The sequence below is a fragment of the Peromyscus californicus genome, unplaced genomic scaffold, assembly GCF_007827085.1.
Source record: "Peromyscus californicus insignis strain IS unplaced genomic scaffold, ASM782708v3 Scaffold_5__1_contigs__length_169319896, whole genome shotgun sequence".
Classification (NCBI taxonomy): Eukaryota; Metazoa; Chordata; class Mammalia; order Rodentia; family Cricetidae; genus Peromyscus; species Peromyscus californicus.
The window spans coordinates 34,741,519-34,764,207 of NW_026294573.1; the positions used below are offsets into that span (position 1 = coordinate 34,741,519).

The following is a 22,689-nucleotide window of genomic DNA, read 5'->3' on the forward strand; positions in this document are numbered from 1 at the left end:
TATCTATGAGTCCTTGGCTCATAGAATTGAGCTGCTCTCCTACTTGGACACTGTAAGGGAAGTAAACAATACCATGCTGTGGATCACTAAATGTTGTCTCCATGCCATAGAAACCACACCTCAAATTCTCTCTCCTTGGATCAGTCACCCCAGGCCTCCCACATTCAGACAGGAGGGGAAATCTCATCAGGAGAGCTGGTCTGTGGCTAGTCATCCAGCTCTGTCCTAGGAGGGCTCTGGCCTGTGCTGAGTCTCAATAAGCTCAACTGGATGGACAATGTGAAGACTTTGCCTTCCTCTCCTCCCCACTTCAGAGCCTGTGTCCCAGAAGCAGAGAAGCTGACTGAGAGCCAGGCTCTGAGGACACACCACCTAAACCCCACTTCTCCCATGCTGAGCTTGCAATCTGAAACAAACCTCCCTCTCCAGGCCTTAAGTGCTCACAGGTAAGAACACTTAGGCAAAACAGGTAAGAACACTTCCTTCAGTGAACTGTTGTGATGTTAAACTAAAGTTAGTGCAACAATAGCTGGAATGTACAATTGACCCAATAAATATTAGTTCTTTTTTATTATTGCAAAGGTTAGAAAGTCTCCTATACAGCTATACTCCTTCAGAGACAATTCTTCCTTAGTTGTGTGGAGTTTCATTTAACAAAAGAGTAACAAATGTTTTGTCCAAGTTGTTTGGTGTCAAAATTGATATCAGACCCCTCTAGGATTCTTCAGATTGTAACCAATCAATGAACAAGAAATGCAGGATGTACCAGAGTTAGGGGTGGGAGGTGGTAGCGTAACAGGGAAGGCTTCTGCCTGCGCTGAGTCCTGCTGTGGCTACAGTGTGGGCAACACAGTGCAGGTGGTTTTCCCCCTCCATGATGAAAGCTAGGCAGTTTCTTAAGGTGGGAGAGGCAGAGGCATGCAGGTCAGTGGGAGTGCTTGCCTGGGGATTTGTGTTTGGAGAAATCAGAGATGGAGGAGACTGTTGTGTGCTGAGGCTTAGTCTCCACAGAGCAGGAGGTTTAGGAATGACCTGTGCACCCACTGCAAATGATAGGGCATGGGAACTTGTAAAATGCTTTCAGCAGGGACCACATAGGAGCAATATGAAGACTTTGAAAAACCACTGCAACAGTCACATCAAGAATATGTTGAGGAAGACAAATGCCCAGCACTGAGAAAGGGAAGTGAACACAAAGTTCTGCTCCTAAACAAGAACTTATTTCCAGTTGATCCCTATCAGGAAAGGGAAAATCAGTTTTCTTCAGTAGAGTCACTGCGCATATCAGGTACACTCTATGGCTGGCCATATGCCCAGGAGCAGTTGGCCAACAGGAGCCTTTCTCCATGGATTTTTTGTTTTTGTTTGTTTGTTTGTTTGTTTGTTTTGATTGTCTTTCTTTTTAGTTTTTTTTAAATTTCTGTATTTTTGTTTTGTTTTGTTTTTTCTTGTAAGAGAAAGTGGGATGAAAGAATATGAAGTTGGGTGGAGAAAAAAGGAAAAAAGGTACAGTACACCTGGAGTTGATTGTGTGCAGAGGGAGGTAGGAGTAAAAAAGGAAGAAATGACTTTCCTGCTCCCATATCCACATGGTCCATCAGCATTCCCTGGGAAGACTCTGGTGTCTCCAGTGCATTGCCCACGTGAACTTCTGTCATTATTCATGGAACTGTATGTGTGAGGGCCTGTGCATGAATGACATGTGTTCTGTCTTCTTCATCTACTGTTTACTCTCTCTTGCATGTGTCTGTGGTGTGTGTGTGTGTGTGTGTGTGTGTGTGTGTGTGTGTGTGTGTGTGTGTGTGTATCTGGTGAGAGACTGACATAGGGTTCTTCTTCAATTGTCTTCACCTTATTCCTTGAGGCAGAGTCTCTCAGTTAAACACAGTGCTCATCATTTCATCTAGTGCAGCTATCCCTCCTGTTCTGAGGATCCCCTGTCTCTGCCTTCCCAGAAGTGGAATGAGACTTTGAGACTGCATACAACATTTCATATATTACATGGTGTTTCCAAGAGTTATATGAGATGCTTTAGATATTCATCATAATCCTGAGACAGGAGTGTCATCAGTCTCATTTGATAGATGAAGAGACTGAGACATTGGGATTTCAGTAACTTGAGAAGTGTGCCCAGAAACTGAACAGTGTGCTCAGAACCCAGACCCCAGCCTTTCTTTTTTAATTAGAAAGTATTATTTTTTTTGTATTTTATGTGTATGGGTTTTTGCCTGCCTGCATGTTAGTGCACCATGTGTATCTCTTGCCTGTGGAGTTAGAAGTGGGAGTCAGATCCCCTGGAACTGGAGGCACAAACAGCTCTGAACTAGCTGGTCCCTGGAACAGCAGTCAGTGCTCTTAACCTCTGATCCATCTCTCCAGCCTGTATCTTCCCTTTCTCCCTCTATAGCTGACATGTGTCAGGTGACACATAGATGAATGTGATTCTCTTACAGGCCCCACCATGTGGATGATTCCAGGGCAGAATCAAAGCTGGGTTTCTGAGTTTATCCTGCTTGGCTTCTCCAGGGACCCCACGACCAACAGCATCCTCTTCATTGTGTTCCTTCTCATCTACCTATGCTCAGTCCTGGGCAATGGGCTCATCATCATGCTGATCTGCCTGGACACACAGCTGCACACTCCCATGTACTTCTTCCTCTGTATACTTGCCCTGTTGGATATGGGCTATGTCACCACCACCATGCCCCAGATGTTGGTGCATCTTCTTGCTCACTCTCAGACCATCTCCTTTGCTGGCTGCTGGCTGCAGATGTATGTGTTTGGTTCTTTGGCTACTACTGAATGCACCTTCTTTGTTGTTATGGCTTATGACAGATATGTGGCCATTTGCTACCCACTGCGTTATACTGTCATCCTCAATTGGGGACTGTGCATTCGGTTGGCAGCTGGGTCTTGTGTCTGTGGTTTTCTCTCTGCCTTGGTACATACTTTCTTCACCATGAGTCTGCCATATTGTGGGCCCAACAAGGTCAACCACTACTTCTGTGAAGGTCCTTCAGTGCGCAGCCTGGCTTGTATGGATACCCACATCATCGAGATGGTAGATCTGGTCTTGAGTGTTTTTGTGGTTGTTACTCCCATTTCCCTCATTGTGGCCTCCTACGTTCATATTGCCATGGCAATTATGAAGATCAAGTCCACCCAGAGCCGCTGCAAGGCTTTCTCTACCTGTGCCTCTCACCTGACTGTGGTCACACTCTTCTATGGTCCAGCCTCTTACATCTACATGAGGCCCAACTCCAGCTACTCCCCTGAGCGAGACAAGCAGATCTCACTCTTTTATAATGTCTTTACAGCTTTGCTCAACCCTGTGGCCTACAGTCTGCGGAACAAAGACATCAAGAGGGCATTTCTCAAGGTGATGTGGCATGGTAGGGTGGACTAGTGAACCAGGATCCAGGAGAAGCTGGAGTGGAGGATTCATTTTTTGAGAAAGCGACAGTGTCTTTATTTATGTAACTGGTCAGTGCATTTGAACCAACACAGTACTTGGTAATTGGGACCCCACTGTGAAACCAAGGTGGCTGTCTTGATTGACAGGCTACATTATGGTACAATTCCAAACACCTCAGCAGTCTTACTGGATCATAGCTGCAAAGATTCATCTGTTAGTCATGTTTGTTGCTGTAGGTTGGGAGTGAACTTCTGTCCTCTCACATCCACCCTGAAGGAGGACCCTTATAGCCAACATGTCACCCTAGAACAGAAGGAAAGGAACAGTGGACAAACTCACAATCTCTTGGCTTCTCAAGAGTGATCTGCTTCTCTGTCCAAACATTCTTTTGGCCAAAGCAAGTAGTGTGGATCAGCCCGACAGCAGGAGGTGGAAATTATTTTTGTGCAGAGAGAAGAAATACTAGTTCTGTTGGCATGGATGATATGTTTATTCCTCTACATAGAAGGCAGAAAGTAATGTACATTATGTGATCTGGTGTAGTTCCCAGGAAACAACAGCATACCTATAAACCACCACAAAACATGCTAACTGTGGCTAGCATGACAGTAGAGACAACAGAAGCCTGAGGCCTATATGCTAAGTAGCACAGCACGTGCTGTCAGGACAAAATTAAGCTGACAGTTTGTGGAACAGAACCAATACAGCTCAGACAACAAACTTCACACATACATTCAGTATGGTCTATGGGGAAACATGATGACCTTTTCTGCCAAGTGGTGCAATGTTGGAAGTGAAGGGAGCTGGGGTTCCATCAGAACCTTCCAACATCTGCTCCAATTTTCAGGCAGCACCTAAGTGCAGGTTCCACTGTTGAGTGTGACCGTTGGCTCCCTTTCTTCCCTTGCATGGTGGTGGGCATGGATCGCCTCTCATCTTCAGAGGAGCTCTTACCTGACCAATTAGCAGATTCCTCTCTGATTCAGCCTCTGAACTATTCTTTCCTAAGGAGGCCTCAGGCCCTCCAGTTTTATCCTGGAGTCACATATTTTTGGAAAGTGGGTACCTTTATATTCTCACATATCCTGGGCTATCCTGGACTTTCCACATTCCTGAAGATAACCTTGAATTTTTGATCTTCCTGCCTCTGCCTCTCCAGTGCCGTGACTATAGGCTGGGGCACCACACCTCAGAGAGGGTTTGTTTCTTTGATGATGTCCCTTGTAGTATAAAAGTTTTCACTTTAGTTAAATAAAATTAATGACTTTTTTTAAGACTGATTCAGCTCTGCCTTGCCTGGTACTCACTAGGTTGACCAGGCTGGCCTTGAACTCACACAGATCCTCCAGCCTCTGTCTCAGGCATGCTGGGATTAAAGGTGCGCGCCACCATTCCTGGCCAAATCCTTTTATCTCTTGTTATTTTGCAGTAGATCTAAGAAATTGTTTCTTGATCCCATATCATGAAAATTCACTCCTGTGTTTTGTTTTTAAGGTGTCTTTTATGTTTTGATCCATTCTGAGTTAACTTTGTGCATGGTATTGTTAATCCTGAAATTTGCATGAGAAAAATCAGTTCCCTAATTTTGAGCCAAATTTGAAGCAATCTTTAATTAAATACTGACCAGGATGGACTTTGGTCAGGACCACTGTCTGGAATTCCCAGCAAGTAGCCCCAAGACACCTGTTGTAGGGGCTTTTAAATACAAAACCATGTGGCCACCATAGTTTCCCATGTGGCTTTGATATTTTCCAAGAACAACAACTCCCAACATTGCAGGAAGTTACCTGGTCTTTGAGCAGGTGGGGCTTACAGGTTAACTTTGGGTCTTACATTCCCCATTTAAGTTATATCCTGGGTCAAATCCTTGACTTTATGATGGGTCCTTCTTTATATTAGGATCTAATAACCATCAACTTAATGGTACCTAGACAGAAAACATTATCCAGTTAAAGTATCAATGATGCAAGATCTAATAGTAATTAGCAGAAACAGAAGGGCCAAATGCTCTGTGATGGCTGATATCAGAGTTATTATCTAGAAGGAGCCTGGAAATGGATGAAGTACCAATGATTTATTTCATCTCACATCTCCTTTTTGTAATTTTTTTGTATATCCAGATTATAATCCTGAATGGTTTGTGTAGAAATAATAATGTTCTTTTAAAGACATGTAATACCTCTTTATTCTGTACAAAGCAGGCCAAATTCTCTATCATATTGTAGAACCACTTTAGTCAATGAATCCACTTGTTGATAAATCTGTGACCATTTTCCTGGCATGCAAATAGCCTTTTGTCCCCTATGCCAAGGAGTTTCCTTTTGACTTAGCATTTCTGTCTGCTGGGAGGGGGGAGGGAGAGATGATGTACTCTCCTCTGTAACTACTTCCAACTGAAACTAGGGTGCCTTTGTCAGAGCCCAGGAAAGCTGAAGTGCTAGTCAAAGGCTAGGAAATGGGGCATTCATCGGAAGCATCTGGTTCCCTGATCCAGCTGAAAAGACAGGGGTAATCACATGGCTGGACTGCTTTACATCAGCTTTCAGAAAGTGCAGAGCTCAGTAATTTGCAGTCTGCAGGTGAGCCCTGGATGGTGTCTGTCAGCCAAATGGAAATCTGCTGAGACAAATATGGACTAGAGACAGAAGTTAAAATTTAAGAACTTAAAGGAAAACCTTGCGTTTGTAACTTTCAGGCTCATTGTCCTAGTAATTAGGGAAGAGGAGAAGTCTCAAGGCCAGGGGAGAGGTCCTTTCCTCAGGAATAGACAGGTGGGGAAACTTAGCCTGTACTTATCAGGAGTCCATTTGACCTGAGACAGGTGGATCCAAGTCTTATGACTTCTTTAACTCATGAATTTTTAGTTCACAAAAGTAAAATTTCTAGATACATTAGCATAAATCTGTATTGAAATCCACATTGCACAACATCCGGAATAGACTCACGCCTTTGGGTCCTATCAAAAACTTTATAGTTTTGGGTTAAAAAGCATGAACATTTTTCCCTCTGTACAGAGAGTCAGATATATAGACTGGACTCACATGTTTTTAGCCCAATGAAAAGCACCTTTAAGGATATACTTAGAAGGCAACCAAAGGAAATTTAAAATCTTGAGCCTGTGACTGAATAGCAAGTAGTCAGTGTTCTACCAGCTTATCAGAACTCCACTGATCAATGTTAAAATTCTGAATCTTTGAAATCTTAGTGTAACAACAGCATAGAAGGGGGGCATGAAATCTGAAACATTTCCCATTTTTACATACCTTAACTCTTTTTTAATGCCTTTATAACTTTCATTTATACATGTTAAAATAATTTTCTAGACCCTCAGAACTTACTTAATCTTTTATATCCTCAGAGCTTTACATACCTTAGAACATTTTCTTAGACCCTCAGAATTTGTATGGACTGTAAACTTTATTCTTTCTATCTAATCACTAAAGACATGAGTAGCTATTATTGAGAACAGTAACTGCAAGGCACGTTCCTTTAGTGAAAAGTTACACCTGAAACCTGTTAGTTCTTTAATATGAAGCCTGTTATCAAGGCAACCCTGTCTGCCTTTTCTTAACAGGAGATCTAGTAGCTCTAGGTGAATTAACAAAGTGGCTGCAGCCTTGGAGGAAGGAGCAGGTTGCCTCCTGCCGCCTAGCTGACAAAGCTACAGTTAGCCTAGACATTAATGTCATTAGATATCTGAGAAGGATAAATACAGCAGAAAGTATAATCCAAATGGCTTATGTATCAATTGAAAGGATGGAGACTAGTACATAGTCCATTACCTAGATGGTCATCTCAAGCTCCTGTGGTCTCCGAGGCATTGGGGGCAGAGGTACCAGGGCAGCCTCAATCTTTGGCTGCCAGGCCCAGAAGATGAGAGGCTTTTCTGTGGAGGAGAAACTTGAGGGACTGACCTTACACTGTCTAGGCAAAGTAGGGCAATCAACTCTCCAGTGTCCTGCTTGTCCACAGTTTGGGCTGGGTCCTGGCAGCAGGCAAGGCATTGGGGCAGTCTTTCCAAGCGGTTAGCGTTACCACAATCTAGGTGGAGTCATTGTCACTGTGCCCATTATCTTCTTGAAGACTTTGGGGGGGGGGGTCACTGTTAGGATCTGGGAGTCTCTGTCTGTCATAGTAAGTTTGAACATCATAAATGCCATTTTCAGCAGATCTCTGACAAGTTTGAGGACCATTATCTATTAACTATTTCTGAGTTAAACAACCCTTGCCTGTTTTTTTATTTCCATAGTTTAGGCTATACCTTGAAAACATATACAGGAGGCTAAATAAAGCTTTTTCCTGTAATTAGTTCTATTAGCATTTAGCATGACTACAAGTATAATTCTGAACATATTAAAACTTAATCATATTCAACAGTTTATGATTAAAAATAACAGCTTCTAAATTGAAGCTCAAATCATGAATACATTCCATAGGGAGATTGACAACTTTATTTTCCTGGTCCTTACATAGTGTACCATCATAGGATATAACAGTCTCTTGTATGACTCAGTGTACCAGAATAGCTACAGTTTAACAATGTTAGCAAAAACAAGGAGGTTAGGCATACACTCATTTGTTTGAATTGCTTTTCAAGACAGGGTTTCTCTGTGTAGCCCTGGATGTCCTGGAACTTTTTCTGTAGACCAGGCTGGCCTCAAACTCATAGATTCTCCTTAGGCATACACTCTTAAATCAGTCTCTGTTAGCCTGAGTAGACCTTAGGCAAGGATAGAACTATTTCGAGTCTGCTTGGGTCCTCATCTTGCTGCATCATAAGATAGAAATACATCAGCCTCTAGTGTTTAATGTTTGGTGCTCATAGCTATGACCCTAATCCTAGTCTTATATTTATCTATTTATCAAAATCACATATTAATAAAGACATCATAATAAAATAGGTTATAAATTTAAAATGTCTCAAAGCCTTATAAACTTAAATATCTTTAAAAGCTGTTCCTTAGAAACATCGTTTTTTAAATTTAAATTTTCTGTAAAACCCCAAAATTTCTTTTTAAAGAAGTTTAAAATCTCTCAAAATAAAGTTCTTTTTTAATTTCAAGAGTGAAGACACAGGGCATAATCATAACCTGCAGAAAGCAAAACCAAGCTCCAACAGTGCAAACAATTCCATGTCTCTCAAACCAATACCATCTGGGTGACTCTCATGTTACTAAATTTGGCTGCCAGCAAGCTATGATTTTGTATACGAACACATGGAGGCACAGCTTTAATACCTCATTAAACAAGAATTGTTTTAAAATCCTATCTTTCCTAAACCTTGTTGTTCAGACAGGAGAGGAATTATTGTACAAAAATCCTATCCCAATTCAAAAATACCTTTAGAGACCTGTTGTCAGCCCATACCACATGGTTGCTGTTAGCATTCAGACCCGCCCCTTCAGGCCTGCTCAGGGTCCTGTGCTCATTGTTCTCTCTGCACATGCGTGAAGTCCCCTCACAAAAGCTGGGGCCCTGCCCACCTTCTCTCTCTTCTTCTCTCCTCAGCCTCCCCCTCCCCCTCTTCCTCTCTCTCCTTCCTTCTCCCTTCCTCTCTCTTCCCACTAGGTCGCTCTACACCTCCTTTCTTCCTCTCTTCCCTCTTCTCTTTCTCTTCTCCTTCTTCTCTCCTTGACCCCCACCTGCTTTCTCTCTTGCCCTTCTCCCTTTCCCTTCCCTTAACAACACTTTCCACGTGAGGCCACCTGCATGGTGTGTCTTTCCCTGCAACTCCCACCCACCATGACTGCCACCTGCTGTGTCTGCATGGTGTCGCCTTCTCACCCACCTTAGGGCCCCTGGGCTCCAACCCACCCAGTTCTCCTTCGCGATGTTTTGCATAATTGGTGCCATGAAAACTCAGTAGGCTCTCCTGGCAGTTCTGAGACAACGCTGGGACCCTGGAACCTTCCAACACTGTCACTTTTCTACACTGGCATAATTGGTAAGCCCCCCTCCCTCCACTCTCCCCTACCCCCCAAACCCCAAGCCCCCCACCCCCCCACCCCCCCACTCCCCGACCCTGCCTTCTCCACCACTGACCATTTCCCAATAGTAAAGCTTAGTTTCTTGAACACAGTCCTTGCCTTCTGTCTTTTCTCGAAGTCCTGGTACCAGGTAACTGTCTCACTCAGGATCTTACCCTTTGGCCCCTGCTTTTTTCATGATGACACACTGGGCAGCTTGTGCTTTCTCATTTTCAGACCCAAGCATCCTTCAGGCCCCTGCTCTGTGTTTGGCAAATCACTTAGCAACTTGTGCCTTCCCAGTCGGTCCTCACTGAATTTCTGGGCTAGATTTCAGCCCTTGGATTTTACTTCTCTACCTCACTCATAGAAAATGTACCTAAACTTACCCACCTTTGCCCCAGTACCCCTTAGATATAAATGCAAATGGCTGCTTGCCGGCACACCATATCCTAGTATTTCACAGGACTTTTGCAGCTTGTGCCAGCGATCTGTGTCCTGCTTACTCTCCTCTCCCAGCAGCCTGGGAGATCCATGGCTTGGGCTCTAGCCCACTGGATGCCTCCCTCATCTCATCTCCTGCTCCCTGCTTCTGTACCTGCTGGTATCTCATGCTTTCACTCAAAATGATCGGGTCCATGTCAGCTACCCGTGAGGATATCTTTCCACTTCACCATGCCCTTCATAGGGTTATATGGATTATGATGCCTATCTGCTGATGAACTTCCTGAGGCATCCAAATTCTTGAAATAAGGGAATGGAAAAGAAACAATCCTTTATATCCACGGCAATAATATGCCAGGAGGCTGGCAGAGCCAATAGAAGCGGTAGCCCTCGATGCACTGGACCCATGACCTGCATCTGATTATTAATAGCCCTAAGGTCATGTAACAATCACCACTTTCCAGATTTTTTTCTAATGACAAATATAGTATTCCAAGGGGACACAGAAGGTCGTATATGTTCAGTCTCAAGCTGTTCTTTTACTAGCTCTTCTGCCGCTGATAACTTTTCAGAGGAAAGTGGCCACTGAGGTACCCATACTGGGTCCTCTGTTTTCCAGGAAATGGGAATTCCTTCCTCAGTGGCCCCTATGAAAAACCCAATCCCTGCCTAGGTGATCTACTCTGTGCCTGAACTGGATCTTTTCTGCCTTGGAGAAACTTCCCCAAACCAAACCTAGGATGACATCCCATCTTCATCATAATTTCCTGAGACTCCTTAGAATATTCGTTACTCAATTTGAATCCCATAGATTGCATAAGATCCCTCCCCCAAAGGGACACTGGAAGCTCGAGGACATAGGGTTGCATAACACCCGAATGGCCCCCTCCATCCTGCCACTGTAGTTGTCCTGCACTAATATCTGGTGAATTGGTATATCCTAGCTCTTGTAGAGTTTGAGAGGAGACTTGCACTGGCCACCCACGGGGCCAGTCTTTACGGGCAATGATGCTCCGATCTGCACCAGTGTCCAGGAGTCCCGTTATCTTGGTACCATTAATAGTTAATTGAAAGGTGGGCCTTTGATCTAAATCAAGGGACAGAAAAGTTAAATCTGTCCCTGTGGATCCGAAGCCTTTATTTCCTCTGTTTCCATCAGCAGCTGGATAGGACTCATGTATAACCTGGGTAATAAAACTAGTTGTGCAATCCTATCACCTGGTGAAATGGCAGTAATTCCTTTTGGAGACTCAACCATAATTTTCACGATCCCAGTATAATCAGGATCAATCACTCCTGGGTGTACTTTAAGACCTCTTATGGTGGTGGAGGATCTTCCTATCAATAAACCCACCGTGCCCGGCTTCAAAGGGCCTTTAAAATCAGACTCCACTAATTGTACTCCCATCTGCAGAGTCAGTAATTTTAAACCGTACCGTTTTCGCTGTTAGCTCAGGTTTTTCTGTGTTGCATTGATTTTCCACAGATCTCAGCTGCGGATACCTTGTTGTGCTGGTTCTGGCGTCCACCATTCTTAGCTTCTTAGCGGCTTTTGGAGCTTTTGAAAACCACTCAGACTGCCTGCTTTGCAGTCTCCTAGGACACTAACTCTGTATCTCAGGTTCTTTCACCACATACATTAAGCTTAGATTCACAATCAACATTTACACCTTTTCACAAACTCACATATAAGCCTAAACTCGCACTCAACATTTACACATTTTTACAAACTCACATATAACATATTAACATCTACTTATTTATACTCTTTAATGAAACTATAGAAGTTACCTTCTCCTTGAGGGCAGCTACGTTTGAGATGGCCCATTTTTCCACACCGAAAACATGCCCAGTGTTCCCTCCTTTCTTGTTACTAAGTTGTATAATTGCAGCCACAAGGCCTGCGTTAGTTAGAGGTCCCCCTAATTCTCTGCACACTTTTATCCATACTTATAGACCTTTGTTCTTATAAGGGGTGATCACAGACTTGCATTCTTTGGTACATTGTTCATAAACTAGCTGCTTTATAAGCGGCATTGCGGCATCTGGGTCCCCAAAGATTCTGCCTGCAGCCTCGACCATGTGGGCCACAAAATCTGAAAAAGTTTCCATAGGTCCCTGAAGGATCTTAGTAAGGTTGCCGCTCACTTCCCCTTTATTAGGTAGGGACTTCCATGCCCTTGTTGCTAGTTGATTTATCTGGTCATAAACCTGCTGTGGATATTCATTTTGTTGATTGGCAAATTGGCCTTGTCCCAGCAGCATGTCTACATCCCAAGCTGCTTGACCTCCACCTGCAGCCCTGTTAATCACAGCTTGTTCACTGGCAAATTCTATCAAAAATGCCTTCCAGTCTAAATACTGCCCTGCATTGAGACGTGCTCGAGCAAGATTCATCCAATCAGATGGAGTCATGCAAAATCTGTGCAGAGCCTCCACTTGAGCAACAGTATATGAGACTGTGATGCCATAAGTCCAGACAGATTCCGCTAGAGACTTGATGACCTTAAAATCCAAAGGTTCATGGCATCTCTGTTGAGTCTGGGCATTGAGAAACATGGGACAAGCTAGCTGCATTTCAGTTCTAACCTGTCTCCAAACCTCTGGGTTACTCTTCTTAATCTTTAATTTCTTTGAAAGGAGCAGCTCGTTAAGAGCCAGAAAAATTGGGTGCGAAGAAGTCGCGCCCATGATACTAGCAGCACTTTTGCCTTCACCTGCTTTCTCTTTCTTTAATTTTCCCGTCCGCTTTTGTCGTGGCTCTACGTTTCCTTTTAATTTTCCTGTCCACTTTTGTCGCAGCTCTACGTTTCCCGCTTTTGTCGTGGATCCCCACCTTACCTGGGGACTTACCAGTGCACTGCCCTGACTGTGAAGAGTTCTGAGCCTTAAAGGTTCCCCGTACGGGCCACCACTTGTCGCGTCTGCCTTGACCAGCAAGGAAGACGCAACACCAGGCTCTTCTCCAAGCAGTTTATTCAGGAACCTTGAACAATCTTCTGACCCCGGGGAGAGCCATCTTCTGACTCTCTTCCTCCTCTGATCTCCTCCTACTACTGGGGAAAGCCAGCCCACACCCTTTATAGCCACTGGGCAATCAACCACATAGTGCCACGTGGACAATGCCAATAGGGTCAGATAAGCCAGATTAGGTCCAGGTGCGCGGAAGCAAGCCAGATCCTAGCCTTAGCCAAATAAGGAGCACCTGCCATCGGGAAGGCAGAAGCCGGACGCCGGCACCATCTTTGAGGCACGGCCGTGCATGGCTCTCTACAGGCTCCAACCCACCAAGGTCTCTCTCCCAATGTTTTACATAAGTTGCCCTTAATCAAGATGACAGTGAAGCCATAGGACATCTTTCTTCTGTAACCCTAGTAAAGATGGCTGCCAACCATGTGACTGCCTAAGGCAGCAGGGCCACATGCTGCTTATAAACCAAAATAGAATCGTGTCCTGTGGTTCCTTTAAGATGAACTATGCCCAGACTTTTAACTATCAACCCTGTGTTAAGAGTGGGGTTGGGGGGTGAGGGGCTCCCTAGAGCCAGAGTGAAGAGTTGAGCTACAGAATTTGGGGTAGAATGGCCTTTATTATCTCCCTGGGGGATTCCTAATGTTAATCCTGAGAGTCACAAGAGAAAACCTAGTTGCACAACCAAATTTGAAGCAACCTTTAATTAAATTAAATACTGAACAAGATGGACTTTGGTCAGGACCACTGTCTGGAATTTCCAGTGAATGGCTCCAACCGCACGTTGTAGGGGCTTTTAAGGACAAAAACCATACAGCTACCATATTTCCCATGTGGCTTTGATATTTTCCAAGAACTACACTCTCAGCATTCCAGGAATTTACCTGGTCTTTGGATGGGTGGGGCTAACTGGTTAATTTTGGGGCTAACAGTATGTGGCAAGAGCCCAATTATATTTTTTTCATGAGGACATCCATGTGTCTCATGCACACTTTTAGAAAATATTATCAAATGATCTGTATGTTTTTAACTGAAATTTTCAGCCAATACAGTTTAGTGTTTGGGTCTGGAGTGACAATCCTAGTCCATTAAATTCTATGTCAATCCCAGACTGATGTCATTCTTTTTTTGTTTTCAGTGGCTTTGTGGATGGTTTCAAAAGTGGGAAATATGAGTTCTTACATTTTGTCCTTCTTTTACAAGATTGTTTGAACTTGTCTGAGGAGTCACCATGGCCACCACAACTCTTATAGAGGAAAGCACGTGATTGGCGGCTTGCTTACAGCTTCCGAGGTTTAGTCCATCATCATGGCAGGGGTATGGCAACACTCATGGAAATGGAGCAGTAGCTGAAAGCTACATCCTAATTCACAGGCAGAGAGACACTGGACTTGGCATGGGCTTTTGAAATCTCAAAGCCCACCTCCAGTGACACACTTCCTCCAACAAAGTTATACCTCCTAATCCTTCTAACCCTTCCAAAGAGTTCCACTCCCTGGTGACTAAGCATTCAAATATATGAGCCTATGAGACTATTCTTATTAAATCACCACAGGCCTCTTCTGAGTCCTTTGCACTTCCCATTGAACTTTAGGATCCATTTGGCAATTCCAAAAGGGTGACTGTGCTAGGAATATGATAGAGGCTTGTTGAATCTGTGTATCTGTTTAATATGTACTGACATCTTATTAATATGTTCTTTTGATACATGAACCACATATCTTCAAATGAACATGTGAGATCAGTGCTTATATATATTATTTATCTATTAATATTTATCTTATATATATTTATCCATTTAATGGATATTTTTAATGGATAAAAATGCTTTTTTGGGATTGGGGATTTAGCTCAGTGGTAGAGCGCTTGCCTAGCAAGCACAAGGCCCTGGGTTCGGTCCTCAACTACAAAAAAAAAATGCTTTTTTGTTTCCTTTTATCATTCTGTTTTTTTCACTGATGCTCATAATTACCTGGACACCCAGTGTGCTGTGTCACAACACTGTCATTATCAAATGTCAAAGTGCACACACATATCTCTCTAGCCGTTCATGAAGGCACAAGTAGGTTACATGAGGAAATGGCCAAAGTGGTCTACTCTGGCTACTCCCCTTTAACAACCTAAGCCTGTGGTCCCCATAGGCAGTTCCCTAGGGTGGGTTGAGGAGGAAGAGCTGATTACACATGGTTCTGTGTGACATGCTGTCAAACCTGAAAGTGGACAGCAGAGCCCTGTGTCCTGTTTCAGGATGTGCCTGAAGACAGTGGTCAGGAGAAACCCTTCCAGAGGATAAAACACTGTCCACACATTTATTGTTTCTTTGGTTTGGAAGGAGAAATGTCTTCCAGGTAAGAGTCTATACTGATGAGTGCATTGTGGCCCATGGGTTGGTTACATCGTCATGAACATCCATGAAATATAATTGTAAAATTGGATAGAATGAGTGTGGAAAGATCTGTGGGTAGCCTTCTTAGAAATGGGAAAGAATGTGAAGATGATTCTGTCTCATGTGAATTCTCATGAAAGGTGTCCTCAAAAGGACAAGATATGAAGAATTAAGTGGATGGGATGACATTCTCTGAAGATACCTGTCAACCCTTTCCCTGGCCATCCTCTCACTGATTGTCATGGCCATCTTCATTTTCTTCTCCAGATACAAAACCACAAAACCATGTGAACTACTCATTTTACCAAATGAGCCAGTTCTCACATGGTCCATTAATGAGGTATTGTCAGCTGGGGGTCAATTAAGGAGTCCCTGGATGTAAGAGCTGTGGATTGGCTGGGTTTTCCTTTCTCCAAGCTCACTATCTTCTCCTTTAGGCCTGTGAGTCTTCTGGTGTGGAATGAAATCTCTAGAGTTTGACTTTTCCTACATGCTGACCTCTGGGGTGTTCCCATGACCACTATGGAGTAGGTCCAGTTCTGAACAGTGGGAGTGTTTTTGTTAGAGCCCAGGTACACCCATTAGCTTGAACTCACACAATCAAGTATGTGATAGACATGGAAGATTCAGCCTCACCTCAGAGGCAAGTGGCCAGGCCCTGGAGTTGGTTTTGCCATTCACTAGTTGGATGACGTTTGCCAAATCACTAAGATTTTCTGGGTCATTGTACATTATCTGTGCAATGGGCGTGCAGGACCATGCTTAGCAATCTCTTGTAGCTGCAGTCGTTTAAAAAACCAGGGTATGCAGTCCCTTGTGTCAAACATGAGGCTTGGATATGTCTGCCTACCTTTTTATGTCCGCACTCAAAAAGGTATAATATTCCCCCAACTCCCTTGTATTTTTAATCTCCTGCCTCTTTTTTCTTTTGACAGATCCCAAATATGCCTTCTGTGGGACTTTGGGCTTTTTCACTTTTTCCAAGATTTATCCCTATCATGTGACTATTTTCTGCCACGTTGCTAACATCTATGTCTAACTCAAATGGTGTGTGTGTGTGTGTGTGTGTGTGTGTGTGTGTGTGTGTGTGTGTGTCTTTCTTGAGCTCCAACCAATAAATCTATTATAAAATATCCAAGACTAAATCCAGCAGAGCCAGGATGGCTGTGTTATTCTGGATGTGACACTCAGTGGGTTCTGTCTGCTTCCCTCTGAACCTGTCTCCTTGTCTATCCCGGTGGAGAAGAACCTCTGCCTGGACTCCACTGCTTCTCCAGAGCTGATGAGGACCAACAGCAGGAGTGGGAAGAGTTGGGGTCAGAGCTGTGGGACAAGGCTGAGTAACAGCACTGCAGGGGTCAGGGCTGTGTCAAGGGGCTTCTGATTGGTGCTGATGGCCAATACTAAGGTGCAAATCCACCCATCATGGCAGTGTCATGGTGGCAACACAGGCCTCTGAACAGCGGTTGAGATCACGTGTTCAGTGTTTCAAGCAGCAAAGGCACCACAGTAAACAACTCCTGGAGCACAGGGCACAGGACAATGGAGGTGCTCACCAGGCTGTGCAGAGTTCAGAGCCTGTGTTGCTTCACTTTTATTAATGCCATGACTCAAACTCTAGCCTCGAGCATTCTGTTTACTCGGGTGCTATACAGCTGAGCCACATTCCTAGACACTCTGCCTTTGTTTCCTGTATAATTTATTTAGTTGTCATTTTAAAATTAACTGTTACTGTTGGCTGTGTTTAAGGAGCAGCCCACAGACTCCAACCCCTTATCATCAATCACTCTCTGCAGGAAGACTTTATAGTCCCGTCTTCTCCTTTGAATCATTAGGAAACTAAGACATAGACAGAAGGTGGGGTGGAGATTCGAGATCATGGAACACTGGCCAGAACTTGTGGCAGGGTCCTGACATCATCACATTGTTCCTCTAGCCAGCCTAGAAGGGAAGAGTTACTATTGGAATTCTACAGAAGAGGCAACTGGGGCAGAAAAACAGCAGGTTCAAGAGAGCATGCTCCAGAACTTGATATTTGGACCCAAAGTCTAATACGTATCCAAGAGACATGAGCCCCTCAGAGAGTTTTCTCACTCCACTGTCATGGGATGTCACTGCTGACTTCCATGTTGGTATGTAATGCTTGACTCTTTTTGTCTGTTTTTTATGTGTATCAACATTTTGCCTATACATATATATCGATGTACAACACATGCATGCCTTGTCCCTGGGGAGGCCAGCAGAGGTCACCAGATCCTCTAGAACTGGAGACAGAGATGGTTGTGAGCTGCCATGTTAGGTGCTGGGAACCACACTGGGTGTTCTGCAAGCGCAGCACACCCACTTTTGCTCACAGCCACCTCCCAGGCCCCATTGTTGTTGACTCTTCCTTAGCTCCAGAGTGTCCCGGTAACTGTTGCAACTCTTTCTCTGTCTTGCCAGCCAGCTCCCAAGTCACAGCACGGAGGTTCTTTATTGATGATGAAAGCTTGGCCAATACCTAGGCTTAGGCTTGTTTCTACCTAGCTCTTATACCTTAAATTAACCCATGTCTTCTCACCTACGTGCTGCCAAGTGAGTCCTGGCTGTTACCTCCCCTCCTGCATGTTTTGCTTGTTCTCCACCTCTTGGCATCTCCATCCTTCTTCCTCCTAGTGCCCTCTCTGTCCTGAAAATTCTATCAAGCTATGGACATTCAGCTTTTCATTACCTCAGTCTGAGTGGCACATCTTCACAGTGTACAAAAAGATTACTCCACAAGACCTAACTTGTTCAAGTGTTACACTGTAGTGAAGAGAGGACTGTGATCTACCCTAAGGTAGTTGAGGAAGAAAGAGTGTGACTCAAGCATGGTCTCATGAGTGTCAGGGCTCGGGGTTTGGGCTGTAAAGGAGGAATCAGCATGAGAACTCAAGTCCCTGACCTGTGTCTCAGGTGACCAGGTCCCACCTCCTTTTCTCTGAGCTGCTCTTATTCCCAATTAGTCTAGAGAAGGGAACAGATCACCACTCCTCCTTCTGTGGGTTGTTTCCTCCTGCTCTGCCCCCAAGGGTCTCACTGAAGTGATTTTGTTGACATCATCCAAGGATCATCTTAGCATCCCTACTGGGAACAGAAATGGTCCTTTCCCAGCTCTCCTGGGGAGGCTCAGAGAGGAGGCAGGGCATAAAACCTCAGCCTCTGGTCCCACTGGGAAGAGGTGAAAATGTCTGAGCTTGCCTTCGCTAAGCAGGATTTTATAGATGCCATCTTCAAGAGTCATGGCTGGCCTACTTGTATAAGAAGCAAGATATTCAGTCCCTCAAACTCTACAGTACCTTGGAATTTTTCTGGAGATTGAGATGCCTAGAATTCCAACTCCCTGGACTCAGTTGCTTTATGGGACTTCCTCATAATAGCCACTCAGTGACAAATTCCCTGGATTTACAGGTAGTAAGATGGTCACTGGTGCTTGGCTTGTGGGTGAGGTTCATGCAAAAGGGTCTAGAGATAATAATTAGTCAAGCCCTCCATCTCAGGTCCTCTGTGTTACATCTCAAACTCCACAGATCTCTTCCCTCATCACCTGCTCTTTTTTCTTTTCTTCTCAACTCCTTTTTCCCTTCTCTATTTATTAATTTAATAAATATTTATGGAGAGTTTGTTTCTTTCTAACATGTTTAAAAATAAAGGATATGGAGTCATGAGCTGAAAAGTCTCAAGTGAAGCAGAAAGCCATATCCCTGAGAGAGCAGTCAATGTCTTTGAAGGAGTCTTCACACCCCATGGAGACACAGCTTGATGCACTTCGTGGGCAGAGCAATCATGGTTTTGTTTTTTATTTTTACCTTTGGGGGATGTAAGTCTGTTGTAGCCTAGTTTGGCTTTAAACTCACTATATAGTTGAGTATTTCCTTGGACTCCTCATCCTCAACTTTCCAGATGCTGGCTTCCTAGGTTGGGACTCCCATGTGTAGCCTTTTCTGGCTTGGAACTCAATCCTGATGTCTTTGTTTGTGATGTTGGGCTCACAGACTTGGGTGAGCGGGCCTGGTGGGACAGTGTAAGCAAATTCAGAGACCACTAGGCTGGGAGAAATGACAGGCTGTGGTGACTAAATGGTGTACCAGTGCCGTAGAAATCACTCCTCAAATCCTTTCTCCTTGGATCCTTCTACTTTCAGTAAACCCCAGGGCCTCCCACATTCAGACAGGAGGGGAAATCTCATCAGGAGAGCTGGTCTGTGGCTAGTCATCCAGCTCTGTCCTAGGAAGGCTCTGGCCTGTGCTGAGTCTCAATAAGCTCAAGTAGATGGACAATGTGTAGACTTTGCCTTCCTCTCCTCCCCACTTCAGAGCCTGTGTGCCAGAAGCAGAGAAGGTGACTGAGAGCCAGGCTCTGAGGGCACACCACCTAAACCCCTACTTCTCCCATGCCCTGTAATCTGAAACAAACCTCCCTCTCCAGGGCTTCAATGTTCACCCATAACACACAGGTAAAAATACTTCCTTCAGTGAACTATTGCAATATTAAGCTAAATTTAGGGGAACAATGGCTGGAATATACAAATGACTCAATAAATACCAGTTGTTTTTGTTATTGCAAATGTTAGGAAATCACCCACACAGTCATACTCTGTCAGAGATAATTCTTTCTTAGTTCTGTGGAAATTCAGTTAACAGAAGAAAAAGAAAAATTTGTCTATGTTGTTTGGTATCAAAATTGATATCAGACCCCTCTAGGATTCTTCAGATTATAACTGGCAATGAATAAGAAATTCAGGATGTATCCTACCTTTGTTAGGTTGTAGCTTCCTGGCCAAGTTGAGTCCTGCTGCTGGCCACAGTGTGGGCAACACAGTGCAGGTGGTAGTCCTTCCTCCATGATGAGAAGCTAGGCGATTTCTTAAGGTGTGAGAGAGGCAGAAACATGCAGGATAGCAGGAGTGCTTGCGCGGAGATTTGTGAATGGAGGGAGAGGAGATGGAGGAGACAGCTGTGTGCTGAGGCTTAGTCTTCACAGAGCAGGAGGTTTAGGACCTCTGCACCCACCTCAAATGACCAGGCATGGGAACTCGTAAAAGGCTTTCAGCAGGGGCCAGATAGGAGTGGTATGAAAACTTTGAAAAACTATTTCAGCAGTCACATGAAGACCATGTTGATGCAGACAAATGTCCAGTACTGAGAACGAGAAGTGGACAGACCTGCTCCTAAAGAAGAAGCGGTTTGCAGTTGATACCTGCTATGAAAGAGAAAATCAGTTTTCTCCAACAGAATGTCACTGTATATATGAGTTACCCTCTAGGGTAAGCCACATGCCAGGAGTAGTTGGCCAACAGGAAACTGACTCCACATTTTTTGTTTTGTTTTGTTTTGTTTTAGTATTTCGATTTTGATTTTCTTTTTTAAAAAACTTTTGTTGTTTGTTTTGTCTTGAGAGAGAGAGTAGGAGGAGACAGAACATGAAGTTGGGTGGGGAGGATCTGAGAGAAGTTGAAGGAGGGGAAGAATATGATCTATGTATATTGTATGAAAACAACACTTTAACATAAATAGGGCTGTATTGAAGGAGGAAATTTTAGAGGCATAAGTGCATGGGTACTGTGATGCAGGATGCCAGGAGAGATGATGGGCTTCTGACCTGGGTTGAAAGGAAGGACAACTGTGAGGGTCATGAGCAGTAGACTAGTCAGGAGAGGGGATGGGGACAGGGAAAGTGAAGACCATTTATATTTCCACTTGAAATCTCATTTATATTTCCACTCCCACTAAAAGCAATTCCCACCTTAACCACTGTCTTGCTAATTAGCATAAGTGGTGCCTTAGTTCGGACTATTTTGAGCAGTTTTTGGAAATTTGCTTTACATGTCTTTCCTTAAATGTATGTGTCTATGTGCCTACATGTTTACACATTGTTTCAGAACTGTAGTTGACATTTGTATTGCTGGGCAATGCATTAAGTGTGTTCAACGTTAGGGAACACAGCCCGGTAAACACTAAAGGGATCATTTTAATTTACACTCCCATCGGATCCAGTTACTCTCATCAACACTAGATCTCTGTTACTGTGGTCATGCTGGTAGGTGTGTGGGGATGTGAGATGGAGAAAAGGCAGGTGGGCATTGGCACTGTGGTGTTCTCCTGCACTTTCCAAATGAGTGATGGTGCTGAGGACCTGAGCCTCATCAGTGCTCACTAGACAGCTGCCTCGTGAAATGCCCTTTAAATATTGTTCACTGTTCCATTGGAGCATCTGTTGTTATGTTTGTGTTTTTCTAATCCTTTGTATAAATATTTTGAGTGGTTCTTTTTCACCTTATTCTAATTTACCATTACTTTTTTCCTCCATGGAGAGTGCTCCTTTGAAAAAATCTTACCTTTGCTTACCCAAGAGGATAAATATATTTATCAGGCTTGACGTTAAAAATTTGGTTGTAGCCATACAGTTGGTGACACAAGTCTGTAATCCCAACTCTCGGGAAGCAGAGGCAGGTGGATCTCTGTGAGTTCAAGGCCAAGCTGGCCTACAAAATGAGTTCCAGGACAGCTGGAGCTGTTTCACAGAGAAATCCTGTCTCAAAAAACCAAAACAAAAAAAATTGGTTGGTTTATATTTACCACTCAAACCTACAATACACCCAGAATTGATTGTGTGCAGAGGGAGATAGGATTTAAAAAGGAAGAAATGATTTTCCTGCTCCCATATTTACAGGATCCATCAGCATTCCCTGGGAAGACTCCAGTGTTTCCAGTGCATTGCACACGTGAACTTCTGTCATTACTCATGGGACTGTGTGTGAGGGCCTGTGTCTGAATGACATGTGTTCTGTTTTCATCTACTTGTTTACTCTCTCTTGCATGTGTCTGTGGTGTGTGTGTGTGTGTGTGTGTGTGTGTGGTCAGAGACTAACAGGGGATCCTTCCTCAAATGCTCTCACCTTATTCCTTGAGGCAGAGTCTCTCAGTTGAACCCAGTGCTCATCATTTCATCTAGTGTAGCTAGTCCTCTTATTCTGGGGATCCTCTATCTTTGCCTTCCCAGAAGTGGAATGAGACTTTGAGACTGCATACGACATGTCATGTATTACATGGTGTTTCTAGGAGTTCTGTGAGATGCTTTAGATACTCATCATAGTCCTGAGACATGAATGTCATCAACCTCATTTGATAGATGAAGAGACTGAGGCATTGGAAGGTTCAGCAACTTGAGAAGTGTGCACAGAAACTGAACAGTGTGCTCAGAACCCAGACCCCAGCCTTTCTTTTCTTAATTAAAAAGTATTATTTTTTATTTTATGTGTATGGGTTTTTGCCTACATACATTTTTGTGCACCATGTGTATCTCTTGCCTGTGGAGGTGACAGGAGAGTCAGATCCCCTGGAATTGGAGGCACAGACAGCTCTGAACTAGCTGGTCCCTGGAACAGCAGTCAGTGCTCTTAACCTCTGATCCATCTCACCAGCCTGTATCTTCCCTTTCTCCCTCTATAGCTGGCATGTGTCAGATGACACATAGATGAATGTGATTCT

General features: G+C 44.0%; 1 protein-coding gene across 1 annotated transcript; it reads left to right on the top strand.

Moving 5' to 3' along the window:
- The first annotated feature begins 2,412 nt into the window (after positions 1-2,412).
- On the top strand, positions 2,413-3,406 carry LOC128097577 (olfactory receptor 2A12-like). Its single transcript, XM_052718171.1, is given in 2 exon segments — positions 2,413-2,439; positions 2,441-3,406. Coding segments are annotated over 2 exon segments (993 nt in total).
- Positions 3,407-22,689: the final 19,283 nt, after the last annotated feature.